This window comes from Acipenser ruthenus, chromosome 46 (assembly GCF_902713425.1).
Source record: "Acipenser ruthenus chromosome 46, fAciRut3.2 maternal haplotype, whole genome shotgun sequence".
Taxonomy (NCBI): Eukaryota; Metazoa; Chordata; class Actinopteri; order Acipenseriformes; family Acipenseridae; genus Acipenser; species Acipenser ruthenus.
In genome coordinates, this window is record NC_081234.1 from 3,851,888 (window position 1) to 3,863,305 (window position 11,418).

Sequence of the window (11,418 nt, forward strand, 5' to 3'; positions counted from 1 at the left end):
AGAGCTAATGTGACGCCCCCCTCGGGGTCCCCAGCAAAGTTCGGCCTCTTGCACAGCCTGAGTAGCATTCTTTTTTATTCATTTATTGGAAACATATTCCAAATTGAAGTATGTAACAGAAGCTAAGAACCAAAAATTATTCAAAAGGCAAATGGAGTGGAGGGGGGAGAGGGGAGGGGGGAGGGCAGTGATAATATTGTTATTACTAATAAGAAATAACAAAGATTTTAAAACCGTGTTTCACACTCCTTTAATGCAACTTGATAAACTGACCCAATATATCAAAAGGTTTTATTTTTGTGAACAGATAATAAAACTGCCAGGGTTACAAAAAACACTTAATTCAAGAACTCATCATTTTTGGTTTTTGGAAGACTGGCAGTGCGTTTATGAAAAAAAATTGTACTTTTAAGAATCAGGGGTGATACAGTAAACTCCATCACAAACTCTGACAAACACACATCAGTCACGATTTCAGATATTTCATTGCTTCTTTCACTTTAAAAAGAAGCAAAAAAAAACATTACATATGTTCACCATATTACATTTACATGTATGTGTATAAATCAAAAGTGAGTACAAAAAAAAAGTGATGAGTGAATGCTGTTCAGTTTTATTTCAAAATACAAGGGGGAGAGAGAGGAGCAGGAAGGGACTGATTTACTGAGCTAACATTTGGTGGGATGTTCAATTAAACAATGCTGCCACATTTTAAATATAAAATATTAAGAATTCCAAATACACAAAAATGCACTACAAAACTGTTATAGAAGCTGATTTTCACGAAGTCCCCCGTCTTTTAATGATTTAAACAGTGTCAAGATCAATTTAATAGATCCATTTGTGTCTAAAAGGAAAACTAAACTGCATATGTTAGAAAGGTAAATACGTAAGGTGGTAACATTTAAAAAAAAATGTACATAAATAACTTGCGTGCACATAGGAATATATGCAAGGCTGTGAAATTCCAGAAATCTGGTTATACTAGTTTCAGAATATTATCAGATAGGTTCCTTTTAGAAAAGAAAGCTCATTAAAGCATCCTCATCAAAATGATCCTGATTCAAACCTAACAAGCATCCCGTAACAACCAAACCTCATAGCAATGCATGTCAAGAAAACTTTCAGCCTGCTCGGACACAGGTCAATTATCACTGTTTTTGAGATCTCTGTTTGGTGGACTGGTATTGTACTGGACTGTAAAATCAGTGGAATTATTTGAACTGTCATGACAGCAGTGAGTCTGGTGGGCCTGTCCACCTCAGAAGGCCTTCCTCTCCAGCCTGTCCAGGACTCCTTGGACCTTCTGTACAGCCTCCTTCCTGGCCTGCCTCACAGACTCCTGGCCCCTAGTTTCAATCGAGTCCAGCTCTAGTAGCTCCTTGGTCAGCAGCTCCTCCAGGCAGCGGTAGTCCCTGTCTGCTTTGCGGCCCACGAACTCGTTCACATCCTCCTCCAGCAGCCGGACGTGCTCTGTGACCTGCTGTATCCGAGCCAGGTTAGGGTTATCACTCAGCTGGGGTCCTTGCGGAGGGGGTGGCTCTTCCTCTGTGGATTTCTGGGCTGGGTAGGGTTCTGGTTTCCTCCCTTCCTGGGTGTAGAGCTGGGGAGGGGAGCTGTATTCACCCCGCTGTCCAGAACCAGGGTTTGGTGGTCTTGTTTGAGGGCCAATTTGGGATGAAGACTGGCCTGGGTGGGGGTACCCTGAATACTGAGGGACCTGTTAAAAAAAAGATGCAACAATTCATCCATTATTGATCTTGACATCTTTTATTTCACCTCAATGAAAAATGTTTATTGCTTTTTAATAAGTATTCAAAGTACATATACTGTATTAATAATACTATTCCTATACTTGTTTTCAGTTGTATTTTGTGAAGAGGCCATGCATTTGCTTTTGAATACTAAAGTGTTCTCATTACGTCAATTACCGTTGATTATTTATTAAGTGTCCGTTTTGATAGGAAACTGGTTGCTGATTGCACCTCTACTACTTCTTATTGCAAATGTCACAACTGCAGTAGTTCTGCTATTTGTATCCACATTTATCATTTGACAACTTGAGGATCGATCCTAAAGTCATTTTTGCCGAACTGCCTTCAGAGAAAATCTGGTTTGCCCTTTGAACTTCATAGTGCCACAAGTTTCTGTCTCTCTCATCTACTTAAGCAGCAGCTATGACTGAGAGTAACTTGTATTTGGACAGATACATGCTACAATATGCTGTTCTCTACAACTACCATTTAAACCTAAAACAGACTTAAGTACCATATTGTACTATTTCTGCTCACCACATAAAAACTCTGTAGCCATAATTTAGATCCTTCAGTGTTAGATGAATTGAAAAGACTAGGATATTTCCCACTGCTTAATTTAACAAAGTTAAGTTCACCCCAAACCTACCCTGTGTACAGAGCTATGTCCATCCACCAAGCACTTACCTTTGGATCGCAAGTTAGTGCTGAGGGACCCGCACTAGGCCAGGCCTGGTGCTGTGAGCTCATGAAGGAGTTCTCGTACGAAGCAGCTGGTCTTTGCTGCCTTGCCCGCCACTGTTGCTGTGGAAGCCCATAACCAGGTGCTTGGGGCCAGGCCTCAAGCTGGGGCCCAGAGCACGACGAAGGCTGAGTCAGGTAAGGAGGGTTTTGGGAGACATCATCCACCCTTTGGCCATACTGCTGGTAAGGATAGCCTAGAGACTGTTTAAAAAAATAAAAAGATATTTAAAATGTAGCGTCAAATGAAAGTAAAACCCAAAATGTAATTACAATACTACTCTCCTTCTATACCAACCTGGTAATTCACTCTGTGTGGTGTGGACAATAACATAGGAAACTAGAAAGGTTTTGTGATTATCTGCTTTGCATTCAGCATTCAATATCACAGTGCCACCTACTGACTAAAGTGTACTATGCTGCTGGATCTGGAATATTGATAAATGGGTGATTCTCACCAACTGGCTGTAAAACCATGTCCGTGGTGGAGATCTTTTTAAGAATGCATATTTGTAGCAAAAAAATATAATCATTGCAAAGGAGAAGGACAATTCTTTGCTATTAGTAAATAAAAAGGTATTGTTTTTTCTCATTTTTCACATTAACACTTTTTCCACTTTAAATCTCATTACCGTAATGCGTCCAAAGTTTTTTTTTTTATCTTTCTTAAGCATTTGTTCATGATAAAAATAAGAAATGTCATTGACATAAATATGTATCTTGTTCAGAATTGTTCATAATTTACTATAATCTTTGGGTTGAAAAAGTACACCTTAAAATTTCTTTTGGAGAAAAACTACGTGTCCGAAGCAATTTGTCTCGTTAGCGTAACAATTGTTCAAGTTTCTCCAGAGAATCCAGGAAGTATTTAAATAAAGTGTTATTTACCCATTTACCCATGAAGCACCAGCAAGGTGCTCTGTCTTTTTCTTTTAAATTCACAGTTTACCTTGGTATATCCTATGTTTTACAGTTTTGAATCTCATTACCGTAATTTGTAAAATATAAGAAATTAATTAGATTTAAGAAAAAAATAACAGGGTATAAGAGAGCCATAAAAATGCCTGAGGTTTCAAAGTAAAAGTTTCTCTAAGTCAAAGTGGCTGACACATTTTATTTACAGAATTAAGGTAGGCCTTCTCATTACCGTTACACTCATTTCTCATTACCATGTCAGTTATGAGACCTGTTACAGTAATGAGAGGTGGAATTACAGTAATGGTAACTATAAGGCATATTATACAAAACAGTTGTATTATAGTATTATATATACATCGCATCATAGATTATTGGTGAATTATTTATTTTTTTTAGCTTTTTTTAAATTTAGGCATTAAAAACATTGTTTTGTTTAGATTGGCAGTGTAAGAAAGAGAGCAGCTTCACGAGCAAGGGTACAGAAGCACAGAGGAAAGATCTACAGTAGTGCTGAGCTTTTAGAGGAATACAGAATAAAGGAAAGAGAAAGGTAGTTTCAGAAAGGAAGACATTTTCTATTTAAAGATAAAGATTTTCATATCAGTCTCTATATATAATATACAGTGCCGTGAAAAAGTATTTGCCCCCTGCTGATTTTCTGTATTTTTGCACATTTTTCACATTGTATTTGGTCCGATTTTTTTGTGGATTGTAGTAGTATAGTACTGTCAGTCTGGAAGGGGTTACAAAGCCATTTCTAAGGCTCTGGGGCTCCACCGAACCACAGTCAGAGCCATATTGTCCAAATGGAGAAAGTTTGGGACAGAAGTGAATCTTCCCAAGAGTGGCCGTCCTGCCAAAATCTCTCCAAGAGCAAGGCGTAAAATCGTCCAGGAAGTCACAAAGAACCCTAGAACAACATCCAGGGATCTGCAGGCATCTCTCGCCTCGGCTAAGGTCAGTGTTCATGACTCCACCATCAGAAAGACACTGGGCAAAAATGGGATTCATGGCAGAGTAGCAAGGCGGAAACCATTGCTCACTAAGAAGAACATGAATACTCGTCTCAAGTTTGGCAAAAAGCACCTGGATGATCCTCAAGAATTCTGGAACAATGTTCTATGGACAGATGAGTCAAAAGTGGAACTTTTTGGCCGACATGGGCCCCGTTATGTCTGGCAAAAACCAAACACTGCATTCCACAGTAAGAACCTCATACCAACGGTCAAGCATGGTGGCGGTTGTGTCATGGTTTGGGGATGCTTTGCTGCATCAGGACCTGGACGCCTTGCCATCATTGAAGGAACCATGAATTCTACTCTGTATCGGAGAATTCTACAGGAGAATGTCAGGCCATCTGTCCGTGAGCTGAAGCTGAAGCGCAGCTGGGTCATGCAGCAAGACAATGATCCGAAACACACAAGCAAGTCTACATCAGAATGGTTAATTTAAAGTTTTGGAATGGCCTAGTCAAAGTCCAGACCTAAACCCCATTAAGATGTTGTGGCAGGACCTGAAACAAGCAGTTCATGCTCGAAAACCCACAAATGTCACTGAGTTGAAGCAGTTCTGCATGGAGGAGTGGGCCAAAATTCCTCCACGGCGCTGTGAGAGACTAATCAATAACTACAGGAAGCGTTTGGTTGCAGTTATTGCTGCTAAAGGTGGCGTAACCAGTTATTGAGTCTAAGGGGGAGATTACTTTTTTTCCCGGGGGCATTGGGTGTTGCATAACTTCATTTAATAAATAAATTAAATATGTATACATTTGTGTTATTTGTTCACGCTAATATTAGGTTTTGGTTGAAGATCTGATAATTCAGTGTCAAAAAAATGCAGATAATCAGACAGGGGCAAATACTTTTTCATGGCACTGTATATGGATCATTCTCCAGTTCTTTGTACCAAAAGTAGGAACACATGGTCAAAATTTACAGTTTATGTTTTTGTGTGTATGCAATGTCCAAAACACATACAATATTTTAGAACAATATATATATTTGTTTAATAATATAGATACTCTTGATCAAATGTTACAGTGCCTAGTGGTACACAGAACTCGAGAATGACCCTTTCCAACATCAGAGGCTGTTAGGGTTTTGTTAATAACATGTCATAAATCTATAGTAAAGGTCAGTCAATGCCGGGTTTATGGCATGTTACTAATACTTTATAATATTCCATGTATAACGCATTTATAAATGTTATTTGCACTCCCTTATCTAAAATGTTAACAACAAAAAAAAAAACAATGCAGTCTAACATTTCTATTTATTTTTTAAAAACTCTTTTTAGAAACCAAAGAAGAAAGCACAATGCACTTTTAAAATCAGCCAAAGAAATGCAAATAAAAGATCAAAAGCAGAAGAAGAAATGGAGGGAAAATTCAGCGCACTATTATGAGAAGAAAAAAAAATCTAAATGCCATTCTAAATATTACGCCACCATCACCTGACGTTGATGCAATGAGCCGGGCTGGAGATAACAGATTCTTCAATCCCAGTTTAAAATTTCCTGTTGATAAAATCTGGTACTATAGAGAGGACATAACAGATATAATTCCTGAACCTTTACCTGCTACATCTTCAGCCAGGCACTTCTGTGTTTTACCTGAAATTTGGGCTAAACATTAATACAAGGCTCAGTGATCTGGAATTATATTGAACATGGGGATAGGAGATCTCACAGTTAGATTTGGTGCTCTCTGTACTGCATTACTTCTGTCTTTAAACAGTTTTGTTTACAGTTAAATTAATGTTTGTTGCTTTGAGGAATAGGGGTTGTTTTCACATAGGTTATAGTGAAATTAATTAGTACTAGACGTTCAAATACTGTATGACAATGAAGAGAAAAAAACAAGCTATAATAACAGCATCAAAAATAAACATTAAAAGACAAATGTACTCAGACTTTGGTAAATACATTTGCGAATACTGTTCAAATACTTTTAAGATTGTATTTACCTGTATTTATCAAGGAAAGATCTTCAGATTACACTTCTACCTATTACCATCTATTTGAACTCAAACTCACCTGTTCATGATCTTGTCAACCTCTTCAGAACTCACCTTTAAAGGTTGAAAAGATCATGAACAGGAGAGTTTGAATGGATAGTACAGTAATTGGTTAAAGGTATGATTAGGTCTCACTTTGATGAATACGGTGAAAACAACCTTTAAAGTATTTGAACAGTATTTTCAAATGCGTTTTAACCCAAGTCTGAGTACATTTGTCGTTTTATGTGTTTATTTTATACTGTTATTACAGCTTGTTTTTATCTCTTGATTGTAATATCACTGAATAATTTAGAGATTTATTAAAATTACTAAAATAGTCAAATGTATATTGAACTCATTACCGTAATATACCATCTCATCCTCCGTCACATTTATATCATTACCGCAACAGGCTACTATTTTTAAAATAGAGGTAATGTTTTAAAAACTAATATGAAATTGGCAAGGAAAATGTATTATACAAATGATTTCCTCTACATCAATATATGTGTATTTTAATATCCATAATTAAACAAGTAAAACAAAAGAAGACATCTGATAAATGTGTCATATTACGGTAATGAGACAAAAGTGTGGATATTTTTTATATTTATTTAAAAATACATGAATAATTGTCTATATGTTTAAGAAAATAACTTGTTATAAGTAATTTTATCACAAAATTGCCAAAGAAATATATAATTCTATGTTTTTAATGTAAAAATGAATTGGTTACGGTAATGAGATTTTGTTTTGCTTAATCACATAAAATGTTAAAAAAATACAAAATTAAAGTATTTGAATTATAAAATGTACTTGCATAATATACTTGAGACTTTGTTCAAAGCATTTAACATAAATTGTTGGTGGAAAAAGTCTTTTTCATTTTTGCACATGAAAAACACAAACAGACAAGATTTGGTGAGAATCACCCAAATAATTCTGTTCAATGATTCATGGCCATGCCTTGACCTTTTTCCTGGGTCTATAACCCCAACAATTAATTGGCTGTGCTCTAAAACCTCTGCCAGGGGTGAAAAGTAACGAAGTAGAAATACTTTGTTACACTACTTAAGTATTTGTTTTTGGGATCTGTATTTAAGTACTTTATTTTTGGGATACTGTACTTTCACTCAAGTACGTTTGTTTAAAAAATATTGTATTTTTTACTCCACTACATTTCCCAGAAGCATCTCGTTAGTCGTTCTTTCAGCACACTGACTCCTGCGCTGGCCAGGATTCTGATTGGGTAAAGCAGAGCCGCATGCACAGTGTCTGCTTACTCAGATGCTGTTAGAATATGGATACGTTAAACAAAATTATGTTTTGTGAAGTGTTTATCGATTTAACTTTTTTTTTTTTTACGATTTGAGTGAATATTTGTACAGCCAGCTAAATTATCAGTATTTACTGTTTGGCTACTTTATGTGTTATTGCTAATCATGCTGCTGTGTTCATAAAGTTCATTCAAAGTGCCGTCAGAGAACAGGTACCATGTCTGTATTGAAAAGGTAAATAATATCAGAAGCGAATACATACTGTATTCCGCAGGACAGGTTTTTTTTTCAGGTGGATTTCCATGGGTAGAATTTAAGGGTGGCTACTTCTGACACTTGAGTACTTTAAGACATGATACTTTTGAATATTTTTTCCACCCCTGCCCTCTACCCACATGCTTATTAACTGAACATGTTCAGAAGCTGCCACTGAAAGCAATAACTTCCCCTTTACACTAAGGAAATACACTTTTATTAATATAGCTCCTTTGAGCACAGTTTGCAATGGCTTCCCAATCCCAGACGGACAGCCAGCAGGGAACACACACCAGATACCAGATAGTAATAGAGAGAAATAGGGAGTGGTGTATTACTGATATGGCTAGGACACACCAGGGTTTACACAAAAGGTACCAGGGGATCTTATCTTCTATCTGCTCTGCCTCCTAAATATGTATGCAAAATTAAGCATGACCACCACTTCATACTCTGCAGAACCTGGTGGTTCATTGGAGGTCTCCTATCAAACACTAGCTAGGCCTGGCCTTGTCACCAAGGTACAACGATAGATAGATTACATACCGTTTGCCCTTCCGGAACAGGATATGACTGGTTGCACTCTGGCTGTCCCCCCACTCCAGGAGCCACAGGGTGGGGCCCAGTCTCACAGTGAGCCTGGGAAGGGTAGGGTGGCTGGGTTGGCTGCTGGGCCTGGCAGTAGAAAGGGTTTGTAGGGTGGAGAGACCCAGGATACTGTGTGGGGTTGTAGGCCCCATTAGGGTAGCCTGCTATTCCCTGTGAAAGATAGGAGAAAATGTGTAAGAACAATACAGAAACAAACAAACAATGTCCTCTTGTTTAAGTGCAGACAAGGAATTGTTCACTTCAAACAGAATGATCATATATTTGCTATTAGCCAATGATGCTGGTAAGTTAGCCTGCTTGGAACAATATAGTATGCTGATGCAGGCTTTATCACAAGGAGGGATAACACCATTGATGAAATCATATATAAACGTGTCCTCTAGGCAATTATTTTTGGTCTTATTATTATTATTAGGGGTGTAATTTTGTCATTTAACAATATAGTTATTAAATGATCATTTGATCTTATTACGCATCATACAAGTTGCCAATCAGGATCACGACGCAGTGTATCGTGATATCATATTGCGACATGCATATCATGATACTATCATATTGTGACATTAGTGTATCATTACAGCCCTGCACTATATTCCCTTCACAGGCGATTTCATCCCTGGCTCGGGACAATTAATTCTGAAGCATCTCAAATTCAATGACAAACATTCTGTCAAAGTCTTTCCCAATGTCTTCAATATCTTCAATAAGACAGTCAAAACGTTTCTTGATACATTTTCTTTTGGTATTACTTCTTATAGCACTATTGTTTTATAGATGGATGTCTGTAACTGTAGAAGCCTATCCCAGTCAGTACCTGTTGGTTATTTGCTTCAGATCCTGGTGAATAGGTGCCTGAGTAAGGACCTGCGGGTGGGGCTTGTGGGTACCAGTAACTGCAAGGATATCCTGGGTATGGTACCGGCTCCTGCAAAAAAACAACATGTCTGACTGTAGGTCTGAGACCTGGCTCTGCATTGATCCCCCTGTGAAATATGTACTGTGTAAATATGAATACAATGGTACAGGTCTCTGCTTGAGTGAGGCCCAGGCTGAAAGGCCCAGGAGAGGTCAGTGAGATGCACTTGCTTTGGAACCATGTCGTTGTCATTGTTCCTTTCAGGGGCACTAAATTTAAATAGATCAATCCAATAAATAAATAGGAAGATTATACAGGTATTACAGTATCATCACATTGGCAGTGCATGCAAGTACTCGTTTTCAGTAACACTTGAAAATGCTTCAACAGTGCAGCTGTGTTTTCGAGGGCAGTAGTGGAAACTTTTACCTGTCTCCCTTTCCCTACACCCTACCCCCTACCCAAACCACCCTATCCTCTTGCATGTTGCATAACTGGAGTCAAATGGCCTGTCCAACCTTCTAAGATGTGTTTATTATTATTTTGGCACATCTGTTTTTCATCATTAGATAACCCTTGAAGACGTGGAATGTGCCGTTATCTTACTATATTCCTTTGATTGATGTGCACAGTGTATTAAAGTTTCATTTACACTAGTACAATAATCACGTAAGCGTCACGTGACTGGGTTGTAGTACTTTGCATAGATTTCAACACCTACAAAACTAAATCCCCCCTTTTTTTATTTATTTATTTATTTTACACCGCGGGGCGTGATGTTATTAGTTGTGCCGGTTACCTGTACTTCCAACCAAATATTAATATATATTAAACAGCAGAATTACTGTCAGTTTCCTTCAGCGTTAATATTTGCGACCTGACAAATTAAGTAACACAATGTTGCAATGTTCATTTAAATGTCATTTTTTTTAACATAGGTTAGTAACAGCAGCAAGCCCACCACCAAAACAGTATACACACAAGATCAAGACTTGTTCATTTACATTAACAGAAGCGTGGACAAAAGAACAGCACTTAGCAGCACAAGCTACATTGACCGTAAGTTACTCAAATTGAAACACTTTGGGTTCGTTCACGAGAGGCACTTCTGCAAAGATTCTGAAAATTAATTGGCTACTTGCTCCGATTCTGTGCAGAATGACGGAAGTCTGGGTGTCGTGAACGCACCTTTAGTTTCCCCGTATGGTGGAGTCGGATCTGTTCTTTCCCCTTCCTTGACTGGTGTTGCCAGTTTAACTTTTTTTGAAATACGTCACACGCAGTTTTACAAAACAAACACAGCTTTAGACGTGTATCTTACCTGTGTTGTTCCATGGGCAGGCCAGTTGATAGTTTCCGAGTTGTTATAATGAGACCAGTTACCTTTAGCATTGTGTTGCATTGCCCAAGCAGGATCTCCACCATTTACACTACCTCTGTCGGTTACAACAGCGTCGTATGGCTTTGAGCCCTGATTCCGTAGACCTGACATGACCTGCATATATTCTTCAATGTTACTGTATTAGAGTTGCAATCTAGGAACTGTACTCGTAAAAAAAACAAGGACAAATCTGAAAAAAATGTGGTACTGTCGCTTTAAGTGTGGAAGCTTGATTTTCCTTTTCTTTAGTTTTTGAGTTTTCACAGAATGGCACTACGCATGTGTCAACCGGGTACTGTTATTTAACCAATAGGCTTTCGCTGTTTGAAAACTGGCCGCGCCTCCCGTTTAGAGATCAGCCTATTGGTGAAAGGCAGAGGCGGGGTCCCTCACGACCGGATGTCACTTCTCGTGGGGAAGCATTCCAGCCGGGGACTCTTAAAGGGGAAGGCAGAAGTGTTCAAAACGTGTCCCCAAAATATATGAACTGGCAACAACAACAAGGAATGTTTAATTCACGATGGCCTAAATCTTCAGGTGTATGTACAATTGTTAAATGATGGAACACAAACTATCAGGGCATTTATTTCACATTTACTAGCGTGACTGCTAATAACCATTTTATATTAGT

At 38.1% G+C, this 11,418-nt stretch overlaps 1 protein-coding gene across 1 annotated transcript; it reads right to left on the reverse strand.

Moving 5' to 3' along the window:
• Nucleotides 1–590: 590 nt before the first annotated feature.
• LOC117397735 (BAG family molecular chaperone regulator 4) lies at nt 591–11,076 on the reverse strand. The gene is made up of 5 exons (XM_033996586.3): nt 10,728–11,076; nt 9,365–9,475; nt 8,488–8,700; nt 2,442–2,699; nt 591–1,720 (listed from the first exon to the last, which is right to left on the reverse strand). The coding sequence occupies exons 1-5, from the start codon at nt 10,905–10,907 to the stop codon at nt 1,262–1,264; spliced, it is 1,221 nt and encodes a 406-aa protein (XP_033852477.3). The 5' UTR covers nt 10,908–11,076; the 3' UTR covers nt 591–1,261.
• Between the last annotated feature and the right edge of the window lie 342 nt (nt 11,077–11,418).

Bases quoted from the DNA above. Each gene is read 5' to 3' on its own strand.
- LOC117397735 (XM_033996586.3), bottom strand. From the start codon at position 10,907: ATGCAGGTCATGTCAGGTCTACGGAATCAGGGCTCAAAGCCATACGAC. The intron at 9,476-10,727 runs GTAAGATACACG...GTTTTTTTGCAG, and splicing joins CTGCCCATGGAACAACACAG to GAGCCGGTACCATACCCAGG. The intron at 2,700-8,487 runs GTATGTAATCTA...TTTTTTAAACAG, and splicing joins CTGTTCCGGAAGGGCAAACG to TCTCTAGGCTATCCTTACCA.